We start from the raw sequence: 27117 nt of genomic DNA, 5'->3' as shown, positions 1-27117 counted from the left end.
TAATCTCATTTATCAGTGGAATCTGAAAAATAAACAAACAAAACCCCCCCAAAACTGAACTCACTGACACAGACCAGACTGGTGGGTGCCAGAAGTGGGGGTAGGTAGGGGAGTGGGTGAAGGTGGTCAAAGGTGCAAACTTCCATATAAAATATATAAGTCACGGGGATGTAACGTACAGCACAGCGACTACAGTTAATAACACTGTACTGTACATTTAAAGTCGCTAACACAGTAAATCTTAAAAGTTCTTATAACATTAACAAAAACTTGTAACTAGGTATGATGATGGATGCTAATCAGCCTTATTGTGATCATTTTGCACTATATACAACTATTGAATCATTATACTGTACACCTAAAACTAATATAATGTTATATGTCAATTATAACTCAACTTAAAAAATGGGCAAAAGAGTTGAATAGACATTTCTCCAAAGAATATACACAAATGGCCAATAAGCACATGCATAGATGCTCTGTATCATTAATTATCAGAGAAATGCAAATCAAAACCACAATGAGTTACCACTCCACACACTCCAGGATGACGAAAATAAAAACATAGACAATAACAAGTGAGGATGTGGAGAAACTGGAAACCTCACACATTGCTGGGGGGAGTATAACATGGTGTAGCCACTTTGCAAAACAGTTTGGCAGTTCCTCAAATGCTAATTATACGACACAGCAATTCCACTCTTAGGCATATACCCAAGGGAAACGAAAACCTGTGTCCACACGAAAACTTGTCCATGAATGTTTATAGCAGCACTATGCATAAGAGCCAAAAAGCAGTAACAACTCAAAGGTCTATCAACTGACAAATGGATAAACAAAATGTGATGTATCTGTAAAAGAATATTACTCAACCATAAAACAGAATGAGGTACTGATACATGCTACAACCTGGGTGAACCCCGAAAACATTAAGCCTTAGCATAGTGAAAGAAGCCAGGTACAAAAGGCTCATATTGTATGATTCCACTGATAGGAAACGTCCAGGTGAGACTAATCCACAACGACAGAAAACAGAGGAGAGGCCGGGGGAGGGGGAAATGAAGAGTGAGTGCTAAGGTACCCCGTTTCTTTCTGGGATGGTAAAACATTTTGGGATTAAAAAGTGATGAAAGTGGCACTTTGTGAATACGTTAAAAGCCATTGATTGTACACTTTTAAAAAGTGAATGTTACGGTATGTGAATTATGTCTCAATAAAAAATTTTCAATTAGAAGAAACATTTCTATACTTTGACAAATTTTTACCCTAAAAAAATACTTTCTGTACTAAATAATTTCATGAGAAGACAGTTTGACAATTTGAGCTATCAGGCCATACAATCTAAAAATTAATTATAAGATGCCATTTATATAAAAAGGAATTTGTGTATATAAACATATGTTTATACACGTGTCTTTATATGCACAAGGAAAAGTCCAGAAGGACACTCCAAACTGTTTAGTTGCTTCTAAAAAGTGGGCTTAGAGGGAAAGGAGGGAATAAAATTTCTTACTTTAAAAGAAGTGAAAAAAAAACTGAATTAAAAATTTTTCCTACCATTCATAGTGATTTCATACGACTCCAACTTAAGAACTTTCTCCTTGAAAAGCTGCTGCTGGACGTCACTCTCAAGATCATGCTGCCCTTTTGTAAACCATTCGAAACACATCTGGGGACCGAGACAAACAGCACCCTGTAACTAAACCCATTTCAGGCAAACACATATCCCAAGCTGGGAAAGTAAAGGTACATTTTTTTAATTCTTCAAAATGTATACTGCCAAAATTTATACAATACCACTCAATATTGGAACACTTGGAACCGTGGAACTAAATAAAGCAGTGAGTTCCTAGCAACCTCTCCGCTAGATAATGAAAATACATACTCATACTTTTCAGTGACTTTCACACTTGGGTTTTTCCACTAACATTTATTAACAAGCCTTACTACGTGCCAGGCCCTGTCACACACTCAGCCCTTTCCACAAGCCTTTGAGGTAGTTAGTCTTCTGTAAAACGAGAGGAGGAGCCGGCGACTCAGAAAACGTGCAAGCAGAGGTGTTGTGCTCCAGGGTTAATCTGTTTTCGGCTGTTTAATTATAGTTTTAAAAATCTGTGTAGGCATTTACTTCTCTTTAGTGCTTCCGGGGTACAACATTCTTACAGGAACTCCAAGTTTTCTGCTGGTAACTTAAAGTTAGTTTCACGGGAGGGAAAAAAACTAAGAGACACTGAGAATTATTCAGTTGTACTCACAGGGCTGAATTTGGTTTTGTCCAGAATGGTATCAAAATTACCAAAGAATTCACATATGTATTTATATCATAGGTATATATTATAAAAAATATTTTTTCAGCTCTTACACTTCCTGACCTATTAGTATAAATGTATGCTTAGTAAATTGAAAAGTGCTTAAAATAGCAGATGTGAGACACACAAACAAGTGAAATATTTAAGTGCCACTCCTGGCTTACTTCATCTACAGATCCATCTTCTTACCTCTCTGTCTAATTCACACACGTCCGGACCAGTCACAAGACACTCCCAGATCTCCTTGGCACGATTCCAACCCAGATACAGAGTAGCTTCTTGCAAGAAAAATGCCAGAAATTTTAAATGGGCCTCTAAATACTGCAAAAAAATGTAATGCTAATTAGTTAACTCCAGGCATTCACACCTAAAAGCAAAATTAAAAAAAAAAACTTTAAAATTAAAAAAATAGTTTTACCCAATGCTTTTTCATATAATTTTGGGTAAAGTAAATGTGAGAAATCAGTTTACAAGTTGACAGTACAATGTAGTGGAAACTACTTCAAGGCTATTGCAAATTCAGAGACTTTAGATGCCAATAAAATATAATTTCGGCAATCTCTAAATAAAACACCACAAACTTACAACTGGTAAGATTTTCTTCTAATTATTTAAAACAATATTACTAATCAATTGAGTTGAAAAACAAAAGCAATTATCCACAGAATTGACGATTATTCTTTCAGATCAAAGACAAAGAAAAGATGTTTATTTTTATTACTTTATTACATGCAGTTCTTAGGCGATTTACTGAAAGATTTACCCACAAATACCAATTTTCTACACTTTTATTTAAAAAAAATTATAGTCCAATACAAACTGTCCCATCACTAGGAAGACACCTCATGCCGCCTCTTTCGAGTTACACCCAACAAACACTATCTCCACCGTTCAAGAGCAGAAAGGCCAAGTGAACGTGCTCACGGCACAAATCAGGGACCGCACCTCCCGGTAAGTATACCGGCCGTCCACCAGTGTCGACCCCGTCAGGCCTCCAGGTCCAGCCACGGCCGCCGCCAATCGATGACAAGCGATCAAACTTCCTGTTACCAATTTCACTATTTCAAAATTTTTCTTCAAGTCTTGAATAATGCTCTTGGCAAAAACAACAACATGAAAAATGATGTGAGAATTTGCAGTTGTCAGTTTAATACGAACTTCTACTTCAGCATCTAAGTGCCAGGTGAGAGAGAGCGCACGAGGATTGCTTCACTTACGTCTCCTACAGAAAAGTACATGAAATCAAGCTGGTATGTACATTCACTGGAAACCCAGTAAACTTCTCTGCGAATTTTTTGCTCATCAAAAAGACTTTTTTCCCCTAAGGAAGTCTTTCAGAAGAACTATTTCACTTCTTGTTTACTTTCCACATCTTTCTTCCCAAGACTATTACACTGAGGCAGCTCCAGCTCCTTAGGCAATCTAATCTTTCAGTATGTAATATAAAATTGGTCTTTGAATCTTTTCAAACAAATTTATAAAATACCATTCTAACTTTTAAAACTTGCCTTAATTATCTCAATACATTAAGAAAATAAAAAGGAAATGAGTGAGGGATATATTAAAAGAAAAGCTCCATAGAAATGAAAATAGAATGATGTTTAAACTCAAGATTATTAAATAATATGAATGAATTGTATCAATAACCATAAAAACGTAAAATAGTGACTACAAAACTCAGCAATTTTATTCATGTTTTGTGTTTATAAAAGGCTATGCAAGTAACTGTGTAATAATCAAACAGAGCCATCCGCTTACCTTGTCTTGCTTTTGATAGGTTTGTTTTATGAAGGAGCGAGTGATCTCATGGAGCTGCCGCAAAGCTGGTACCACCCAGACAAACTGGGGATTATTAAGCTGAGATGACTAGAGTTAAAAAGAAGTTACACTAATTAAATTTAGAAATAAACAGCAGACTAAATTTATTAGCTATAAAAAATTTCCAAGTCAATTAGGTTTTACTGTTTCACATTCTATAATTTTTCTCTTCACGTTGCTCATTTCTAGCTTATCTCCATGCATTCATAATTCAGTCTTCCACTTCTTATTCTGCATGCAATTTCCTAAGGCCAAGAACTGCAAACAGGAGTGGATGTGAAGTGACAGCAAATGTACAGGGGTACGTCAGCAAAAACAGACGACAAGGAATTAGCAACTTCAGAGGATAGATTAAGTAGCACAGGCTGCTAGGACATGTTGACATAATAAAATAAATTGACAGTAAAAGCTTAACTTGGATAATACTGACCTAGCTGATAAGTAAAATGGTCTAAAGATATGGTGTTCTATAATTACATGATTAAGATACCAGTGATACGATCAAGACACTGATAGTGGTCTAAATATTAAAGAAAATATTCAGGATCTGCTTGTATTTCCTAGTTAAAACAATTTTACAAGATATAATTGTATTTTTATCAATTATTACAGCCACTTTATACTTATACTTTATATTTTTCAGAACACTTTCAAATGTATTATTTATGAAGCTGGTACATGACAATCCAGATCTTCATAGTACATATCTGAAAAGTCTGATGGTCATGCAACAGTCTTTATAGAAAGAATTGCTTTTTAACAAATACCATCTTTTGAACTATGAGATTTCACCATGAAATTTGTAAGACTGATAGATTAAACACTATTTATCAATTTAGCAACTAAGTTTCTAGAAAACCAAGTAAAAGTTTAAGTCCTTAGCATTTATTAAAGACTGAATTTTGTTTTTTTTTTAAAGCCTTCTTGCTTCTTCAAGTCTCTCTGTAGGATGAAGACCTCAATAGGGCAGAAAAACACTTTTGATGTCTTTTGCAGAAAAACATCATACTACTGAATGTGCAAATGTGAGAGAGCTATTGCCAAAACAACACTGGCTTTCTTAGAGAGCAACCAATCAATCAGCAAATACCATATTTCCTGGATTCTAAGATACAAGTTTTACAAATTTTAACATTTCTGAAATTGACTCTTCTCATAATTATGTCAACAGAAACTTACCAGCCACTAGGCATAAGAGTAAGTTTTGACATAGCTGTCCTCACCTGAGACGTGCAAACTTAGCTGTATATAAAAGCTATCTGTTCATCTACCTGTGATTTCAGTTGTCACCTAGTGTAGGTAGCACCAAACAAAGACAGCTTTTTAACTGAAATTTAGATCACTGATTCGTTACTTAAATGCTGTCAAAAAGATTACACTATGATGTAGACTGACCAGCCTGTCACGCCTGTCAATCCAATGGAAAGCAAAGAAACCTGTCGGTGGTCTCAAACTGAAGCACTTTCCAAAGCCAGGAGGATTGGTGTGACAGACTCATACCCTGTGAAGGGCTGTGTCACGCAGCACTCAATGTCTCTCTGTCCAAAGTTGCACTTTAATTCAAGAGAAGCTGTTTAACTTGTAGTATACACAACTCAAGGAAAAAAGCAGCTTGAGTTTTATGAAAAATGACAAGGATACAAAACTCCATATTCTTCAACATGCCTCAAAATTATACAGTCAATCTTAAAGACTTCAAAGAAGTCAGAAGCACTACCATAGACAATGAAAAGCAGCATGCCACAGTGAAGCTGTACACGCTGCTCAAAAGGGGCACACACTCAAATTATGACTGTGAATCTAAACAAGGGGATGGCAAAAGTAAAACATACAGTTTCTTTTTTTCTTCTTTGCAAACTTATTACATCTGGGACGTAGGTTGCTATCGCTGGCATCTTAGAATCAGAGAAATAAGGTATTTATTAAAGGCCAACTACTTGCAAGACTAGCTAGGATATTTCTGCTAAAATATAAAAGCTGCAAAATGACAAACAATAAAACCCTAAGGCTTAAGTCCAAACTGATACGGTCCAAAAGGATTACAGACATTAGGATATAAATATGAACCCTTTAGCAAATAATCAGATATAGTAAAAAGTATCATTATGACCAATTAAGTCAATTATGGTTAGAATATTTTTATTTAACATTGAAAATCATCCTTTGAAGGTAGCTCACTATCCAATAAAATCAAAAGAAAAATCATACAAAATTTGAATTTAAAAAGTGTTTCTGATACAGGCTTTCTAAAGGGTAGCAATCAGGAAAGATGTTATTTATCCCATCATATCTATGACATTATGTTGCTAAGGTACAAAAAAATTTAAATTATTCCTCTCCACTTACAAAAGGGGCAAAAAGACTACACTGAACAACTAAAATGAACGTGTCTGATACTGGAGCTGAGGTTTCACAAGCAGGAGCGAAGTGTACATCCAAATCAGGCTCTCAGTGTCAGAGGCAGCCTTAGAGGTTAGCCAGTGTAGCCTGCAAACCTGCGCCTAAAATCGCCTTATCCTTTTTGTTAAATGACTAGTCTCCCGGGATTTGCAGTAATGAGGAGCTGTGGAGGCAGTGCATTCTATCTCAGACTGTTCCGCAGAAAGTTCACTGATCTATCATACTGAAATATGCCTTCCCATGACTTCTTAGGAGACACAAAAAGTTACTTGAATTAAACTTCTCTATAATAATCCTCTGAATATCTGAAGAAAGCTTTCTCTTCTTTCTTGAGCTCTCTCTTCTCAAAACTGAACATCCCTATTTCCTCATGTCTGGTTTTTCCAGACCTAGCCATTTACCTCGAATCAAAGTGACAATTCTTTCATGAGAGGACATTTTTTAAAAAGTTTGTCCTCCTCTGCTAACTACTTCAGGGGAGACTGTACCAGGGCATCGTGCGGCTTTTACTTTCAGTGACATGTTCTGGCAAGTCGAGGCCACTCAACTAGGGGTAAGTAACAATTTCAGTGCAGTTCACCCTCCTAGGGTGACAGGGAGAAGTAAGAGGAAGGGAACCCACATTCATTGGAGGGCTGCCAGGCACTGTGCTAGGAGGCCTTAAAACAACAACTTAAGGAATACGTACACACCACTAATTGAGTAAAAATGATTTTTTTGGTTTAGTAATTTTTTTTTGGATGAGTCCATTTAAACTTTTTAATTGAAGGAAAAAAGAAGTGAAATAAGAGGGAAAGGGTTGAGGGTAGATGGTGGAAGGCATAAAGGAAGCAAAGGAAAGAGGACCAAGGGAACCACGGGTATCCTGGCAGAAATCTACAGAAATAAAGTTAAGAAATAAGGTCAGAACTTCTGAACACAACAGTGGAACTTGGGAATTTGAGGAGTGTCAAAAGCAGAGGGAGAGGGAATCAGTTGGGGGAACAGAGGCAGCTGAGGTTGGGAGGGGGCAAGAGGGGGTGATCTTGTCTTACCCTTTGCTTAGTTTCTGTGCAGCCTGGCAGGGAGACATAATCCCCAGTCAGCCCACCTTGCTGCCTGGCAGGAAAGGCATAGCATAGAAAAACACCTTTAGTGTCAGTAAGTATATAATTCACCCCCCTGCCTGGAGTCATATCCAGGGGGCTTCGATCTTCCCACTGCCCCCCTTTAGCCATGTGTACTTTAGGAGAGGATCTGTGAAAAGTGCTGTGGAAATGCAAGGTATTACTATTCCGAATGAAATAATGTACATCAGAATTTCTTTACCGGGAGCAGTGGGAAATAAAAAAGGAAGACTATTCCTTTTAAGACTCACAAAGCGACTCCAAAAATCTTTCTGTTACTTTTTGAGTTTTGTTATAAAATAGACATGAATGAAGTGACTGCAAAGAGAAGCAATAAGGATGCCAGCGATGCTACCGGCTAGAAGAGCTAAGTAACGCTTGGCTGTAACAAGGAAGGGACAGGGTCAGGGAGGATCCTCTGGTTTCAAAAGCCATTTCCCTGGAGGGAGGGAGAAGTCCCTTCAGCTTTGACCTTCGTATCTACAAAGAAATGTATCTGTTACTGAGAAGAAAAGACCATTTTTCTACAGACACCGTTTTCCTCTTACGATTACTACTGAAGGATCTAGACTTCTTAAATAACTCTGGATGAGTTGTAATCATAAAGACAGACGCTGGTAAATTATCTGATTGCTGAGCCGAGAGAGAAAACTGGAAAAATTCAAATTGTATATGAGTAGAAAGAGAGCAATGTCGTCAAATTAAAGGAATAACTCCTCATAACCTGAGCATTACCAGCTCCAGTTTGTGAATGACCCTTAAAATCTCTAAAGCTAGATTATATGTAGAAAATCCACTTGCTCAAATTTCAACGTCAGAAATATAAAACACAGAGTTCTTAAATGTCCCCAACTAAACTTTATGACCAAATATAGCAAGAAAATAAAAGCCCATTGAATCATCTCTAAGAAGAGCCAAAAGTCTCTGGACATACTAATGAAAATCAGTAGTATTCAAGATCCTTTAAAGAAATACTTACTAATGAAAGCCAAGAAACAGGTTTTATCAATGAAATTACTAAGCCACTAGCTATTTAGAAAGACTTTTCTTAAGTTAACAGTAAAATGAAAACACTGTTGCTGCTGGCTTTCCGTGTGGTCCAGGCAGGCTGAGGGCCGACGGGGAGGAGGACTCCGCTCAGATCAGGGCTGCAGCCACAAAGCACGAGCCAGGGAGCCCCACTGGGACCAGCCCTCTCAGAGGGAGACCTGCGCTGAAGGACTGGAGCACAGGAGAGCCACACCCTTCACTGCCCGCTCTGCTACACGCCCTTCCAAAGGATAGCCCGTAAGTCCACGGCAACCGGAGGCCAGAGCCCTGAAGGCAGGGGTTCCACAGCGCTGGCCCTCTTGCACTTGCTACCCAAGCCCACCTCCTAAAATCGAGCCCAGCAGCAGGCACTCACTCAGCTACCGTTTGAGTAAGGAGTTACTTTAGGAACACATCTGAATTAAGAACTTGGAAAATGACTACACTTATGCCAGCACTCAATGGACCTCCTTCTCCCCTTCTCTCTTCTTACTCTATGAACGTTCCTCCATTTCTCCCTTGTGGGAGAAAAATGAGTATGATATTTACTTAGAATCTACTGTACTTATTAAAGTTGTGCATACTTTGGATTTAATTTAAAAAAGAAAAACTAAGTGGAAGGTCTTATGATTTTATGAAAATAATATAACAAAACTACTCTTTCAATGTGACCCTGGATTTTTTTTCCCTTTGAGAGTCAGTAACTCCCCAAGCTTTAAATAATAAAGTACAGATTATAAATATTTAAATAGCAGTTTGTATCTGAACCTTACTCTAAGAAACACCAAAATATACTCATCTTAAAATTATGATGCAATTTATTAAAAGGAATTACTAAATTAGTATACCTTTTAGTTGGTTCCATCTGCAAATTCTTACCTTGACTCCATCCTTCTTGTTCTTTTCCAAACCTGACCATTCTCCAGGCTGAAAATTAATTTTAAGAAAAATGTGAGTGACTTGGTGAAAGCAGTACTATGATTTCTCAATCTTGGACTCTAAGCTAAGAGCTTCCAGATGGGACCTTTAGTTCAATTTATAAAAAGGAGAGGGAAATTATTTGGCTCTAATTCCTCAGACAATGCTATTCCTCTGACAACAAAACTAGACTGAAGACAAAACCGACCCTCTTGATGTCCTCTATGCACTTAATGATGTAGCTCCTCTTGATTGCTTCTTTCACTGCATACGCGTCACTCAGGATTGTCAGGTGCTCCTCCAGGGCTTGCTGAATGAGGCTGCTGGGCAGGGTGGGCAGATGAGCCAGTTCCCAGAGGACGTCTAACACCTACAATGACAGCACATACGATCAGCCCCCCAATACAGAAGCAAACTGCTTCAAGTACTTGTAGCTAGAAAGATTCGTTTGATTCTCCTGCCTTCCCGGAAGTGGTCTCAAAGCGAGCTTCCCGGCCGATGCGTCCAATCAGGCTCAGCAGCTTCTGTCTCACTCTGTCGCTCTCCGCCTCCCAGCTCTGCAGAACGGGAACGACAAGGCGTGGGAACCGCTTCACAATCCATTTTATCAAACGGGCAAAACATGCAGAAACTTTAAACTTGGCTAACTTAGAGGGGGCAGATCTCAAAATGAGCTTACTTTAGAAAAATCTGAAAGTAAGCCTGTTGAAACACATACCTTCTGAATGAGAACAAACAAATGATTCAGCTGATCTGAATTAAATTTGACAGCTGCTGCAGCAATGATAGTATGGATGTTCTCGATGACAGTGGACGACTGTCCTGACTAGAAAGGAGACATGGGGAAGGTCAGTCTTGGAACTTGGAAAAACTTAAGTCTTCTCCCTGGCAATTTATAGAAGCAAAAGCAAAACGGCAAACAGATAAACTGACTCTCGTCTAATCAGTATTTGCTTACATGATAATATTCGCAAGACCACATGAAGCAACCACTATTAAAGGGCATCACTTGGCCTTGTTTAAGTTCCTAGCAGCATTAAATCTTTAAAAAGACAATGTAGGGGCTGGCCCCATGGCCGAGTGGTTGGGATTGCGTGCTCAGCTTCAGCGGCCCAGGGTTTCACCAGTTCAAATCCTGGGCATGGACATGGCACTGCTCATCAAGCCATGCTGAGGCATCATCCCACATGCCACAACTAGAAGGACCCACAACTAAAAATACACAACTTTGTACCAGGGAGTTTTGGGAGAAAAAGGAAAACTAAAACCTTTAAAAAGACAATGTAAAAAAAGATGAGGATCAAGTTCTCAATCTGACATTCATTTCAAGAGAATAAAATATTTTCAACTGGCTAAAAAGAAATTCAAACTGCTTACAAGACAAACATACTCACTTTTGGCATTTTATAAATGATCTTGAGGGCCTCAGTTAAGAATATTGCCAGCTTTATTTTTTATTTGCTCAGAGATATTTTATGACTCCAGTTAATCTTTATTTATCCCATGGGCAATAAGTCTGCTTCCAAGATGCAGACGCTATGGCCAACCTCAGTGAAATTCACTTTATAACCTCAGCCTTGGCCCTGCCATCCTCACTGTTCACCACGTGAGAGACACAAGAGGCAGGGGCCTTCCTCAGATTCAATTCTACAAGAATTTGCTCAGTATCTACTATGGACAGCCAGGTACTGAGTGTGGTAGGGATATACAATACATACATCATGGTCTCTAATCTTTAACCTTACGTGGATTCAAAACTGAAAACTCACAAAACAAAATTATATATGAATATTCAACTAAGGTCAAGACATGGGAAGTAAAATTTATAGGACCCAGGACCGTTTTCCTTCAGTCTTGCGCCTTTCTATAGACTGCTCCGTAATGCTAGGCTGGGAGCCTGAAAATTACATTTCCTCTGACAGCTATGCTCCCATTAGGTTCTGCCAATGAGAGGCATTGCTGGGAGATAAGAAGGCAGGAGGAAGCAAGAAGTGTTTCTGGTTTATGCTCAGAGGGTGGATACAGGTGCTGGCATCCCTGGCCACAGGGGTTTCCAGAGCCCTGGTGGCAGTGTCAACTCTTCGACAGTTCCAGCACTTACCATGAAAGCACCTCCAAAAGCAGCTTCCTCTCCTTGGGCTTAGTACCCCTTCTTCCATTTTGCTCCTCCAGCATTTGCACTTCTCTTTTTTGCTTTTCAACCCTAGCAACACCTTTGCAAAAAATCCCTGTACTCAATTTCCTCTGAAACAGCTAGCATAGTTTCTGACTGATACAGTGGCTTAGCTGGGATCGTCCAGGTGAGCTCTAGGCTTCTTTCTGGCTTGACAACTAGGTGAAGGATAATACCATTACTGAAACAGGCTGGAAAATGACTAAACTTGGACATACTGAATTTGAGATGCTTATGAGACAGCACAGGAGAAGGTGTAAGAGTTCCACATTTAGATATACTGCACTGGAGCTCCAAGAAGAGCTCTGAATTAGAGAGAATTCTGAGGGTCAGCAGCTTCCAAACGTAGTCGAAGCCACAGGAGTGGAAGAAACTGACTGATGAAAGGTGACACAGAGAGACAAGGGCTAAGGATGAAGGCTTGGACAAAAAACTAATATTTACGAGTAGAAGAGAGTAAGTTAGAGGAGACCTAAGAAGGAATCCCAGAAAAGCAGGAAGAAAATGAAAAGAATGGACTATTATCAAAACTGAAGGAAAAAGAAAATGAAAGGTGTGGTTGATTCTGTCACAGCTGCTGAGAGGCCTGGAAGATGGATCCATAAACTCCATATTACTATCATTCTCTTTTAACAGAATTAAATGGGAAAAACTTATTGAAAACTGATAAGCAATATAGTGCAAAGAACGCTGGAATGATAAACAAAACACACACTTACTCGCAGCTCTGCTCCTGCCTGCTGTGTAGCCTTCAGGAAGGCTTTTACCTTTCAATCAGAGAAATGAGAAGACTAGACAAGATCACTAACTTTATGCCTTTTGAGTAGCGGAATCCTTTTTCCTTACACTCTTAATAGGAACCCTAAACTGTCAAACAGACTTGAGTAGAACTGCTCTGCTTAAAACAAGATAGAAGTTCCATTTCTCTGCTCATTCACCACCCTCCTCCCTCTCCTGACAAAAATGTCAGAAAAAGGCAAAAATAATTCTGATCAACTTACCTGTATCTTCCAAATTTTAGTGAGCTCATCCAAAGACAATTTACTGCCCAAGAGTTCAATAATTCCCTTGATACGATCACAGTATTGCGCTTGGTCTATGTTGCCTAAGAGAAGAAACACCAGAGAGGAAGACACATCCAGTGAACACTGACTACCCAAATACGATTCTATTAATTCAAAGCAGTATCAACTTGCTATAAGATTATTTTAAAGGCTAATCAAAGCAACAATTTCAGATTTTTTATACAAAAATATATTAATGATTACGTGTCAGGTAATTTTTTTTCTGAAAGCAACTTACCTTCCAATGCAATTGACAGAACTGAGTTTTCTACAAGCCAATCTAACAATCTGTCTGTATCTATAGCATTCTTCACAGATTTGGATAAAGTGCTATCTTCTATTAGTTTGGTTACCTAAAAAGATAGGATTATTGTGACTGAATCCAATGAAAATACGCATAATCAAAATCTTCATATATATTTATTTATTCATTCTGTGACTTTTACAGCATTACACTGTGGTCCGATAACGAGCCAAAATGTATCAAAGGGCAGTTATTAGAAGTTAACAGACTACTTATTTGTGACATCTCTTTAAAAAGAACCAAGGAGCCATTCTTACAGCTCACACTCCCTGGGCCACTGCTGACTGGCTCAGGGGCGAGCATCTGACCCAAAGTGCAAACAGGGCACATCCTCCAAATTCTACACTAGGGACCAGAGAGAAAGTGTCAGTCCCTCCTTGGTGATGGGAGCCATCCATGGCCAGGATGTCAACACATGAACGATGTCACTCTGTAGGCAGAGAGGCAACAAAGCCAACATGCTCAGAAAAGCAGAGACAAGATCTGGACAGAGTCCTGGCAGCGATCAGGTCTCAAATTCTAGTTGTTCCTTTTGCCCACATGGTTCCTTGCCCTTAACATGATTTGGCTAGTCAATCCTTCATTCATGCAAAATAGCCCGGCCTTCTTCCATTAAATTCCTCTTTTGGCCTAAGATGGTTCAAGATGAGTTCATTTCACTGGTAGTCAAGAATCTTAATAAATATAAAACTGATGGAAAAATAACTGGAATTACGATCGAACTGTATTGGCTCCACTTTTCACTCAGCAAAACCAACTACACTGTTTAATATGGATCTCATATAAAGTTCAGGAAGCTACAGAAAATTATTTCCATTATTTTGCTTTGACCATCACAGCTGTAGTCATTTTGTTTTTGTCCCAACCCCAGTTAGACAATTTGGTTTAAGTAAAGCCATACCTGAAAAATAATAAAAGGAGTTGAACCCTTAGGGTATATAGTAAATATCAAACTATATATTCAAGGAGTTATGTTCTAGAAAATTTCACAAAAATTTCAGAGAATTAATTTTGAATGTAATACATATAAAAAGATCACTTTATTAACAGATAATTAAAAACACACATCATTTTATATATAATCATTATCATTTTTTTTTTGGCACCTGAGCTAACATCTGTTGTCACTCCTTTTTTCCTTCTTATCCCCAAAGTCCCCGAGTATATCATTGTGTATTCTAGTTGTGGGTCCTTCTGGCTCTGCCCTGTGGGATGCGGCCTCAGCGTGGTCTCATGAGGGGTGCTGGGTCCGTGCCCAGGATCTGAACCGACAAAACCCTGGGCTGCCAGAGTGGAACATGCAACTTAACCACTCCGTCACAGGGCCGGCTTCACATTCTCTCTTTTTTTGTATGATTATACGAAATTATTCTTCTTTATTTCCCAACATTTTAATGTTAATAACCCCAAGTCTGGGCAGAACTTAGAGCGTCTGTGCTTTAACTCTTCTAGAAACAAATGCAAAACTTACTTCTTTGAGAGAATTCATTTTAGCGCTAAAATGTGGTGATTTCAGCATGCGAAGCAGGATGTCGAGTCGAAGGTCGTCCACAACGGTCACCAGATCCGGTTGGAAGCGCATGCAAAGTAACTTAATGGCAGACAAGAGCTCAGGGATGCTAACCAATCTCTTTTATCAAAAACACACACACACACACAAAAACAAAAACAAAAACAAAAAAGGAACCATGAGAACATTTTGATCCCAATTCTTACAATACACACAGGAATAAAGGACATTTCCAACAACAATGGTCTGGTGGTATGTGAAACTCCACGTTGTCAGTTAACTACATTTTGCTTTGCAAGAAAAGTTAGCACATGGGTGAGCAAAGGAAAGGGTAGGGTCCTGTGAGAAATTCAAGGCAGACAAAATAAATCATGTTAAACGTAATACCATCAAAATCAACATGTTAGTAAAATTCTGAAGGTATCCCCTGCTGAGAACCCTATATTCATTCTATCCACTGAGGTAACACCAACCACTGGTGATTCCGAAAAAGCATTTTCCGGTTAGGAAATGTAAAATTAATATGATGTGAGTTGTCTGTGAGCAGAGTCCAAAGAGCAACGGTGGGTGAGCCCCGCCCCAAGCCTTGGCTCTGCCTCCGTGGGGACCCCTGGCCGGAGAAAGCACTTACCTTGTCTTTGAGGTCCTTTTCCTCCACACTCCGCACATCCTGGATGGTAGTGAGGATGACTGGGTCCAGCATGGGCTGCAGAAAAAAAGTGCTACAGTTCATACGGACTCCTGGCTCTGTCCCCGAACTAGAGAGGATCCACTTCTTTATTCACATTGCACACAAAAAGGAGGATTCAATACAAGGATCTGAATTCATTATCAGATCCGCCACTAACAAGCTAATAGCATCCCAAGTAAGCCCTTGCCTGACTCAGCGCCTCAGCGTCTTCAACATCATACAGGTGCAGTCCCTGGCATTACTATCTTATGAGGGCCATTTCGAAGAGCAACCAAAGACATGTGGACTAACTTTGAAAACATTAAGCATGAGTATGCATTATTTTTGTATTACAGTACATATTTTCTATTTAATTTAAAGAAATGAATACAAGCACAGACCACAAAAAAAATTCTGTCCTAGGCACTCCTGTTGCTCGCTGACATGAATAAGGTCTATGGATGAGACTCGCACCATTCACTGCTCCTGAATGGCAGCACAAACACATAACTAACTCTGAAGGGTACGTGAGAAGGTGTGAACTATTAACTAGATCTAAACGATCGCTGCCACCTAAATAAAATAATTTGTAAAACTTGTCTGGGGATGAGAGAAGTCAGACAATATTTGGCTGTCAAAGCCAAGACGACATCAGCAATGAATTAAAATGACATCACCTGATTATTGAAATACGATTTCCTCATTTACACTCAGGCCAATTGTCCTGTGAAGACTGAGGGCTGTCAAGGTGAGAGGCAGGCCACACTGCTCCTGTCAGCATGTGCTGGGCTGCTGGACTCTGCCTGCAACTCCGTGGAGACAGGCCTGACTCCTCCACCATCTTATGACAAGGGAGCCGAGGCACGGAGGCTGGAGTGAGTCTTCCAAAGTCACCCCAGCAGCAAGTGTGGCGACAATGGCTAACTTATGTCAACTAACATGGTATAAACAGGGTATGAACAAATCCATGGTATGAGTGTATTGCTGAATAAACTTACGGTTGGATAGTTTGATACAATTAAAATACAGACGAAGTTAAATATGCCTTGGTGGAAATTCACTTACCTCTTACTCCTTTTAAAGTACACTGTGCTTATACATGAAACCTGGAATTTCTAAAGAACTGACTATTAATTAGCAGCTGGACTATTTAGGCTAAATCTCTTTCCATGGAGCAACGCATGGGTAAAGCACATGCATTTAAAAGCTCAATCGTGGTCCTGATTATTAAAAAGCCAATTATTAAATTATTAATATTTAATTATTAAAAAGTCAAATAATTTTGCTTCTTTAAGTCTTAGGGTTTCAGCTACAAAAATGATTATATTTATATGCTCAATAAGCTGAAAGACCACTAGATATTCCTGAAGAGCTTAATGTACAGAATGAAGAAATGCATAAATAGCCATCCTATTTCCTTTAACAATCTTGCAGTATTACTTTGACATCTAAAGAAAGCAGTTAACACTTAGAAACAGCAGAAATTTCCAGAACTTACTAAAAAAAAAAATCTTACCTCCCTTGTTAAAATGGCCTAAGTATCTTAGATAGTAGAAAGAAGGAATAGTGCACACAAAAAGCACTGCTCCCAAAAGACACAATGCTTTCAAAACCATATATAGCAATTTAAAAAAATCTCTGTGAAAGTCATAGGTGTCACAGACTTATTTGTAAAGAAAATAGTAAATGGAGGTTATTTCAATATGACATTTTGTTCAGCAAAATTTGTTAATTGAAATGGAAAGGAAACAAGAAAGTAAACCGGCCTTAGGCATCAGAAAACCAAACACTATCAGCTTTGAGTTCTATGACTTGGTGGCTCACACCTGCAGAGGCAGGAGATCAGACAAGGTGTGAGGTCAGGCTGCCCCTCCGCAGTGAGGCGCTAGCGAGTGAGTGAGCCCAGTGGATCGCTCTAACTTAATACATGATGGCACCAAATCCTAAACAATCCTGTCAAGTGGGTAGGGATACATGCCACCTATTTTACAGATAAGAAAATAAAGAAAAATATATGCTATCATATATAAATTATATTTGATAAAACGATAAACTGAAAAGGTAAAGAACCTTCTTAAATGTTAGACGTCTCTATACCTTAAGTTATTAATCATTTTTTATCTTTTGATAATATTTTTATTAGAAGGATAGCTAATGCAAAAAAAAAAGAAGTTACTTTGGAGTAGGCACAATTCTAAACCAGCTGGTAAAATAATTATTGCTGTTAGTCTGTCTCAGATCAACTCCTGAAGTCAATGCACAATGGCCTGATCTTACCTGTACCACCGAGGCATTGAGATACTCTGCACACACCCCCAAGGGCTGCACCAACGCTGAGACCGCCTGAAAAATGACAGAGAAGGTCAGAAAAAACGGGGGGCGTTTCTCCTTTCAACATTAAACAAATCCCTCTCAAAATATCAGAGAAAATTTTAAACAGTGACTTGATCAAGTGCTGAGTGAAGACTGCACCAACTATACTCCTGCACAGGAAGAACTGAGATAAAGACGTCATCTGCTCGAAATTATTATAGAAATTTATTGTAATTTAATTCATAATATGCCAATAAAACATCTTTGGAAGACTGGATTAAATGATTCTAAAGCTCATATTGTAGAATACTAAAAATTTTTATTTGAAAAAGGAGACAATGGATGGAGGAGTGAAATGTGCTTTAAACAAAAAACATTTAAGACTTGCATGAAGAAAATTATAAAACTTTACTAAAATACATAAAAGGCCCAAATCAATGAGGAGACACCATGTTCTTGAATGGAAAGGACCAGTATTGTAAAAATGTTAATTCTCCACACATTGATCTACAAACGTAATATAATTCCAAACATACAATAGTATGGAAATGATGAAAGAATGAATGAACAAATGAATTACTGGAACAGAAGTCCAGGAATAAATCCATGTACACATGAGACTTTGACATATAATAAAGCCAATAAATCAAAATAGTGAAGGAAAAAAATCCATTAGGGGACCTTACAACAATTAGTTACTAATTTGGAAGAAAACAAAATTGTATCTCTATCTTACACAATGTATAAAAATAAATCCTAAGTGAACTCAAGAGCTTAGTTTAAAAAACAAAACTGTAAAAGTATAAAATGAAATGAGCATTTTTATAACCTTGAGATGGGGAAACATTCCCCAAGCCAGTTAGAAAACTTTTAAGCCATGAAGAAAAGAACTGGCTACATAAAATTCTGAAATTTCTGTATAGCAAAAGACACCATCAGTAAAAATGAAAAGAGAAGCAAGAGACTGGGAGAAAAAAATTACAGACAAAACAGATGTGGCAACGATATGCTTAACATAAGAAGAATTCCTAAAAATTAGTAAGACAAACAACCCCAAAGAGACCTAGATAGGTCAATTTGCAGAAGAAATGCAAGCGCCAATAATCATATGATGAAATGCTCAAATTCATGGGAAATCAGAATACTACAATTTAAATAATACTATTTTTTGTCCACCATATTTGAAAATGAAAGACTGAAAATATTCAGTACTAATGAGAGTAATAGGAAATGAGTTCGTAGGGGTACAGATTGGTACAAGTCTTTTGGAAAAAGATTTAGTATTCTTAATTAAAATTAAAAAATTTATATAGTTTCTAACCCAGAAATCCCGTTTTCTAGGAATCTGTCCTTCAGAAATGATAGCATATGCATATAAAGACAAATATACATGGAATATTCTCTGTAAAAGCAAAAATTTAGAAATAATCCAACGCCCATAATAAGCGACTGCATCATGGTACAACATTTGCAGGAGTATGTTAGAGCCATTAAAAATACTGATAGTACTAACTGATAGCAACTGTCCTTGAACAGCTAGATAGCTTCATGTAACCATTGCACATTAAGAGAAAAATCCCACAGGCAAAGGGAAAGGAGTGAGATAAAAGCCCAAATACTCAACAACAAAATCTGGTTACGCTTAGGAGTAAACGTTTCTTTGGCTATCGGAACAAGGGAAGCTGCTCGTGTGCGAATTGACTTACGCTTCAACGTTTAATTTAATGTGTCCAGACCGTGCCCCTTGGGTCACACACTAATCCAAAGAAAGTGAACTTCCACACTGGGCACACTCAGCGCTCAACTCACCCCAAGTTCTACATCTTCTGAATGAAGCTTAGCTTGGATTGCTGCAAATCCACCTAATTCTCCAAACTGAGAAAAAAAGAGCCACAAATTAATTTTAAAATGCTATCCATTAATAATTTAAGGAACTGAGGCTAACACTCTACGCTATCCACGTGCTTTCTAAGCCTGGTCTTGAGAGGGTCACCAGAGACACAATTCTAACATTCCTGTGACACTGCAGGAGACGTGCCACGTCCTGAAGCTGATAATCATCTCTATCGACTGCACGCCTAGGAAAGAGGAAGGACTGCAAAACCCGTCTCCTCAGGAAAAACTTCTGATTATCCTCTGTAACTGTCATTTACTTAAAATACTAAACTCTAGGAAATCTCATTAAAATGGAAAACATGACTATATTAATAAAAGTTGTATACCTTATTTACCAAATCCACAACCCATCCATGAGGCTCCTATGAGAAAAGAAAACAGAAATTGAGAGGGCATTATAAAACATCCCCATCAGCCCTTGTATTTCATTTATCCTAAATAAAAAGTTGGAGAAAAACATATTAAAATTTTAAAAATATTTCAAAATGATTTTCCCAAATGTTTCCTCATGTGCATCTGACATTACTGTATACAATTTGAGGAATCTGTACGTCTACATTTTGATGGAATTGCTACAATATGGAGCATTTGTGCATTTTTCAGGAGCTGAGATGAGTTGTTTAAGCTCTCCGAGGGACAGGATAACTTGAGTTAAAGTCTCTAAGTAAGTTACATTTTAGAAATTAAGAATTACTAACCTAAAGAGTAGCAAATCAGGAATAAAGGGATTAAAGTTTCAGTCCTAGCTGCACCATTAACAAGCGCCCTTGAATAGCTCATTCTTTTCTCCTGTTCTTTCTTTCCTAAGCACTCACTGTTCCAGGGCCTGGATATGGAACAGTGACTGGGAAGAGATGAGGCAACTGCCTTCACGGAGCTCATATCCCACAGGGTCAACAAGAACAAGTAAACTGACACGTACATCAGATCACCCAGATGGTGCTAAGCCCCACAAAAGGGAAAACAGAAGGTCCTCCAAAGAGAAATAGAAAGAGCCTGCTCTGTGCAGAGTGGTGGTCACAGAACACCTCTCTGAAGATGTGGCCTTTAAGCTGGAACCTACAGGAGGAGAAAGATTTAGCCTCTCAAAGAACAGTCCAGGCAGAGAGGCTGAAACGGCAAAGGTTCTGTTTGGGGAGGGCAGAAAAGAGCCTGACTTGTTTGAAGAACTGAGAGAAAACTCTCTCAGTTGGGACACAGTGAGATGGGGAGAGTGGCACAGATGAAGATGCCGAGAGAGGTAAAAACCAGATCCTGCAGAAACTCAGAGACTGTGCTTAGAAGGAAAGCAACAGAAGCGTTTTAAGGAAGAGAGTGATACATTTTATGTTTTAGGATGACCACCCTTGCTGTCATGTGGAGAATGGAATGGAACAGATGAATGAGAGAATGAAAAGTGGAGATACCAGTTAGAAGACCAGTGAGTGCAGTAAGCAGATAAGACGTGAGGGTGTTGGAGTAGGATGGTAGCAGAATAGACAGAGAGAAGTCAACTGAAGATCTATTTGAGATTAAATCAAAGAACTTGTTTCTAGTTGTGATATGAGGAATGAGAAAAAGGGATAAATGGTGACTGACGCGTATGTTTTTGGCTTGAGCATCCAGTAGACGGTGATGCTATTCACTGACAGGGAGAAGAACAAAGGCTGGGGAGACCAGTGAAGCTCCACATCAGGCACGCTAAGTTCAGATGTCTGTGAGGCAACCAGGAGGAGAGAGCTGGCTCTTCAAGTCTGGTGTGCTCAGTGAGGAGCTTTGGGCCACAGAGATATAAATGGAGGGCCATCAGCATAAAGACGCCATTTAAATCCATGAGAATGGAAGATATTTCTGAGAGAAAGTACAGTGAACATAGAGAGGAGGGCCTGGATCAAACCTGGGTGGAGGTGAAGGAGTCAAGAGGGGAAACGTGGCTTAGGAGGTAGCAGAAAAGCACGAGACTGCAGGGAGAAACGGTTTCAAGAGGGAGATACTGGCTGTGACCAACGCTGCGGACAGGGCCAAGAGACATTTCATCTGGATCCAGAAGCACGGAGGTGTCAGGGCCTTTCAGAATGCTTTCAGCAGAGCGGCGGGAGGAGGGCAGAATGGGGTGCCCTGAAGGGAGAGGCGGACTTCAGTCTAGCCACCCTAAGCATCTCTCCCACTGAAAATAACTAACATCACTGGGTAAAGACATTAGAAAAAAATTTTTTAAACATACAGTTGAGGGGGCCGGCCCGGTAGCGCAGCGGTTAAGTGAGCACATTCTGCTTTGGTGGCCCAGGGTCTGCCGGTTTGGATCCCAGGTGCGGACATGGCACCGCTCATCAAGCCATGCTGTGGTAGGCGTCCCACATATAAAGTAGAGGAAGATGGGCACGGATGTTAGCTCAGGGCCAGTCTTCCTCAGCAAAAAGAGGAGGATTGGCAGATGTTAGCTCAGGGCTGATCTTCCTCAAAAAAAAAACCAAACAAAAACATACAGTTGAGCTGGCACAAAGTGCTCAGAAGTTTAAAACAAAGAGAAAGCAGAAATCCTGTGAGGCAGGCAAACTCTGAGGCCAGCTTTTCACTGTGGTGGCCTCTAGCTTCCATCTTCACAGCCTCACAACTCCTGAGAAACAGAACAAAAAGCCAGGGTGGGGCTGGGAGACTAGAGGAGACTGTCACGTGAAGCTGGAAGCCAATGGCCACCTCCTCAGGGTAAGATGAACTGAAGAAAATTTACCTGCAAAAAGGGAAAACAACCAGGAAGCCTGTCTACCTTGACCTTGGTACTGGACAGAGGGGAGAAAAACATTCTCCAAGAATGTGTAACCACAAAATTGCCCTTATGTGGCTTTGCTGCTCAAACTCACACTGACTTTACAGTGAAAACTCTTAAGCTGAGAATTTATTCTAAAGTTGCCTCAGATCGTAGTGCTCCCAGGCACCTGGAAGAAGGAAATCTTTTTTGGAGGAAAGAACTTTCAACTCAGGCCTCAAAAAGTCCTCCTAGATTAAATTTGCAGGAAAACACACAAGTATAAATACGTTTCTATACACACATACACATACATAAAACAAGTGAGTAAAAGTTGGCAGAATCAGACCTGTAGATATCAAGAGATGCAGAATATAAATTAAGCATTAAACAAGGAGGAGACTGAAAATAAGAGTCAAGAACATGAGATAAAAACTGACTAAGCAGAGTCAAAAAATTACCAAACAATTTATATAAATGAAAAATTTAGTAATGAGGTTAAACGGCATATTTGGGCAAACAGAAAAAATTAGTGAACTAGACCACAGATCTGAAAAAAATGATCAAAAACGAAGCACAAGGAGGAAAAAAAGATGGAAAATATGAAAAAGGTTAAGGGACAAGGAGGACAAAATGAGAAGATCTACCATGTATCTAATCAAAGTTCCAGAAGAAGAGAGACTAATAAAAAAGAGGTAATATTTAAAAAGATAATAGTTGAGAATTTTCCAGAACTGATACAAGAGATTAGATTTGGAAACCCAACGAATGTGAGGCAAAATAAATGAAAAGAATACCTCTGTTAATCGCATGAGAGTCAAATTGCCAAACAACAAAAAGAAGGAAGAGATCTCAAAAAAACCCATAGAGCAAAAACAGAATTCTTACAAAGGAACAACAGTCAGACCAACAACCAACTTCTCAACAGCAATAATTACAGCCAGGAGACACAGAAATGATATTCTGACAGAAAATATACGCCAATCTAGAATTTAAAACCCAGTGAAAATATCCTTCAAGAAATGGGGAATAAAGTTCAGGCCATGAAAAGCAAAGACTTAACCACAATGGACCCTTACTAAAGGACACTGTACAGAGGGAATGGCACTCAGAGAGACAGTATATGAATACGGCTGAGTCAAAACACTGTATAAAATGATGATGGTGTCTATCTGAGGGGTAAAACCAGACAGGAGAGCACGAAGACAACAAGGACAAAGGGACAACAGATGAGTCAGGTGGGCAGTGAGAACACCAGACATTCTAAGGTCTTTATGCAGTGCTCAGAGGAGGATAAAGATGCTGATGAAATTTAGGTTTGTTTAGTCAACAAGTTAAAATTTTAGACTAACTGCTAACAGAATAACTGGGAGGTGAGGGGGCGGAGTATTTCATCTGCTACGGTGATGAAGGCGCAGAGAAGCATGCTGAGTAGAGAGGGTGCGCCATCAAAGGCAGAACTTTTAAAGACGGGAACTGCTAGAGCATGCTGTATATAATGGTAATCATCCAACAGAGGGGAGAAGACCAAGGATACCACAGAAAGAACAGAAAACCCTAAGCAGCACGAAGCTCGAGAAGGCAAGAGAGGACATCTAGAACCTCTGTAGGAGACAGCATCCTTGACGGTGACAAGAGGAATCAAAGACTGCACCCTTTCTGATCTAAGCTGTTGCACATGCAACCTGAGCGGCAGGGAATGAACCCCTGCTGAGCACTCACTCTACTGAACCACACGCCCAGTGTTCCTATACATGTTGTCACGCAGTCCTCACAGTAAGACTGAGGAGAAGAGTTAATATTCTGGGAGGCAGGACTGCACAGAGCTAAAGAATGGAGACTGTGGAACTGTGTTACACGGGTTCTTCCCATGACTAGGCATATGGACTTGGGCAAGTGTGGAACTTCTGTGTGTCTCTGTTTCTCACCTACAAAATGGGGGTAAAAATAGTAGCTAACTCACAGAGCTGTTGTGGGGACTAAATTCCACAGCACACACTCACCACCCTTTCCATCAGCTCTTGCCTCCTCTCCAGAGTACTGCCTGATCCTCCCAGATGGCTTTCACCATGCCCTCCTTTGTATTCTATGCACAATACATATCATTGTGCCTGCTGTTCACTATACTGTAATTTTTTGGTCTCATATTTCCCCCACTATGCTATAAAGTTAGGAATCATATCTTATTATTCTTTATATTAAGGACAAGGACTATTTATTTATATCTCCAAAATCTAGAATAAGGCCAGACCGTACATGTTCAATAAGTGATTAATGACCTACACCTTTGCTTCTACTAAAGCAATGGACAAGTTTTCAATCTACTAAATTGACTTCTTTCAACTATGTCTCAAAAAACAAATAGTGTTTGATCAGACGATTGTTTAAATTATGTACTCCTTGTGAGTATAACGTTATTAGCACATCATAGGCCTTTGAATATAAAAATAAAGATACTGGTTCTGTGCTTGAAAAAACAAAAGCTTTAATCCCTACAGAGTTTAAAAGAAAAGTATACATGAGACTAACTTCTAGATTGTTTTTTCTAGGTATAATTAGTCATTTCAAATGATTCAAGTGCTCTAGTCTCTCAAATATCTCTAAGAAACTGGGACACCCATTAAACTGGGGTTCTGATCTTTCAATAAATAGGGCACTGATGTCAGGCAGCCATTTCTCATCTCACTAAACACTGTTTCAAATACATAAAATTATTCATGACGTTAGATAACAGTAATGGAAAAATACGCAATATCTGAAAAAATATTAAGCAATTTTATGAGTCTTATGGAATATTTGTCATTTTTCAGAGACTGTTTTAATCCTTCCAAGTAAATTGTTGTTTTTATAGCACAAAAAATCTTTTTCAATACATTTCTTTATAAAAAGATGAAACGAAACTATGTTACCTTCTGGAAAGCAGATACAGGTGAAACAGCAAACACATTTCCCTCTCCAAACACCTCTGCCCAGTTCCTCTGAGATGCTTTCATCCTGTTTTTAAAATGGTACTCGTTATCGGGGTTGAAAGCCTGTATTTGAAGAGAACAGTGAAACATTATTATCTATTTCTATAGCAACACATATTAGCGTTAGAAAAGAAGATAAAAATAGAGCCTTGGACTCCTTTGTTAACGGAATCCTTAGTATCCCACAAAGCACATTCCTAGCTAGAGCAGGGAGCAAAGCACGGAAGCGGTGCTCGCCCGTCCTGTTCAACGTTTGCTGTGAGGAGAGAGGAGGTAATGGACGAGAGGTCTGACTTGAGCCAAGGTGATGCCAGTGCTCCCAGGGCAGCCGCAGGCAGAGCTGGGCAGACAGGCGGTGCAGACAGAAGCTGGGGGAAAACACGAGCACGCCTTCTTCCTGGGGCTACTATCAGTAGTCGGGAAGAAAGGCCAGAAACCAAACTGCGTGAACACTGTGTGAAGAATCATGGATGCATGAAGGAAAGCTATTTAATCCTTCCAAGAGCTGAAAAAGCTATTAGAATTAGAAAACTGAAAACGCAGAATGGTTTCTCTGCTTTTAAAATAAAAAGCAAGGAGCCTGACAGCTAATTTAGTATCTTTTAGGATAATATCATTGTCATCCATTACTAATGATGTAAGAGGACAGTAGGTATTTTAAACCAAATCAACACACAAAGGACTTCCCTTTAGGAATGCTTTACCATTGTCAGCACAGCCAGGAGACCCACGGGGACCGGGTCTTGCTTTATTCTCTCGGCAGCCAGCTCTACTAACAGCATCAGCATGTTGTAGATTCCTTCATGGATCTCACTGCCCCACTTGTGAACAGCACTCGATGTCAGGAGCTACAAAACAGAGAGCAGTTTAGTCCAACTTGGAAAGAAAAACGATAGTTTATCAGCTCAATCTTGAATAATCAAGAGATTATTACCATGATACTTATTTTTATGCACATGACTTGTTTATTTAAAAGACCATGGCTGTAGTCCATCTACTTGTTCATTGTTTCACAGTCAACACTGAGTTTTGTTTTTGAACTTTAATTCCCTGACATTAAAGCAGTTTGTTTAAAAGAAACTTTTTATGTTCTCCTCTACCTTTCCTTACTACTAGGGGAGGTCAGTGGCGCAGCACAAGCAAGGACGTCAGGTCAGCTCCCGGTGCTGCTGTTTCGGAGCTGGGCGGCTGTTCTATCTGCCTGAGCTCTCGGAGGCTCAGTCCTCTCAGCTCTAGAGAGGCTTACCTCCCGCCCACTTCACACAGACGTTACAAGCATCGAAAGAGAAAACAAATGTGAAGGTATTTTATAAACAGTAAGGTATTACATCTTGGCTGTCACTATTAATATTCCTGGAATCTAAGAAATGGATGCTATAGTTCACGGATTTGAACACACATTCTTTTCACATTTTTATATCCCAGAAACAACGCTGCATCTTCCCACCTGCTGACCAGAGAGTCTGAAAAAAATTTCAGAAACACCGTACCAATTCATTTTGCCTGTATTTTCCTTTGTGGGATGTAGAAAAGTAACATTCAATTTCTAAAAATGTTTAAGCAAAGCTAAAATAGCTCTAAGTGATAAGGCATTGTAACAATGTTTACTTTGCCGCTATTTTTCTTAAATATGAAACATAAAATATAAAACAATGGTGCATCTTATTCTCAGCACAGATTTGTTAAAAACGAGGCAAAAGCCACACAGATGAATCTAAAATCACCATCATTGGATTTCCCCAATCCTCAGTCTTCTAGTCCTTGGGGAAGTCTAATTTGGAAACAATTGCCAGAACGGGGAATGAGAAATCAAAGGATTTCACTCAATAAAATAACCGCAAATTGGTATTGTGGTTTTATGTTTTTGTAAGATTTCCCTTCGGAGGGAAAATACTGTGCAATAAAAACTCCAC

General features: G+C 39.2%; 1 protein-coding gene across 10 annotated transcripts in view; it reads right to left on the bottom strand.

Moving 5' to 3' along the window:
• Positions 1–27117, bottom strand: part of USP24 (ubiquitin specific peptidase 24) — a 139269-nt gene that overhangs the window by 74949 nt on the left and 37203 nt on the right. For 4 of the 10 annotated variants that reach the window (XR_011431013.1, XM_023629160.2, XM_023629183.2 and 1 more), the window contains exons 4-21: positions 25909–26052; positions 25145–25267; positions 19837–19872; positions 19424–19489; positions 17579–17644; positions 15263–15337; positions 14593–14751; positions 13056–13170; positions 12755–12858; positions 10299–10406; positions 10042–10137; positions 9789–9950; positions 9542–9589; positions 7562–7621; positions 4068–4175; positions 3255–3404; positions 2499–2630; positions 1558–1669 (exon numbers count right to left, since the gene is read on the bottom strand). Coding sequence is in view for 9 of the 10 variants with exons in the window: in XM_023629160.2 (XP_023484928.1) it covers positions 1558–1669; positions 2499–2630; positions 3255–3404; positions 4068–4175; positions 7562–7621; positions 9542–9589; positions 9789–9950; positions 10042–10137; positions 10299–10406; positions 12755–12858; positions 13056–13170; positions 14593–14751; positions 15263–15337; positions 17579–17644; positions 19424–19489; positions 19837–19872; positions 25145–25267; positions 25909–26052 (1864 nt within the window). In the remaining variant the exon portion in view is untranslated. Of the gene's footprint in view, positions 1–1557; positions 1670–2498; positions 2631–3254; positions 3405–4067; positions 4176–7561; positions 7622–9541; positions 9590–9788; positions 9951–10041; positions 10138–10298; positions 10407–12754; positions 12859–13055; positions 13171–14592; positions 14752–15262; positions 15338–17578; positions 17645–19423; positions 19490–19836; positions 19873–25144; positions 25268–25908; positions 26053–27117 lie in introns of those variants that run through there. The other 6 variants (XM_070247715.1, XM_023629175.2, XM_070247705.1 and 3 more) reach the window with 3 other exon arrangements.

The sequence above is a fragment of the Equus caballus genome, chromosome 2 (genome assembly GCF_041296265.1).
Source record: "Equus caballus isolate H_3958 breed thoroughbred chromosome 2, TB-T2T, whole genome shotgun sequence".
Taxonomy (NCBI): domain Eukaryota; kingdom Metazoa; phylum Chordata; class Mammalia; order Perissodactyla; family Equidae; genus Equus; species Equus caballus.
The sequence above is the reverse complement of the archived record's forward strand: the minus strand, read 5'-3'. Positions and strand labels throughout refer to the sequence as shown.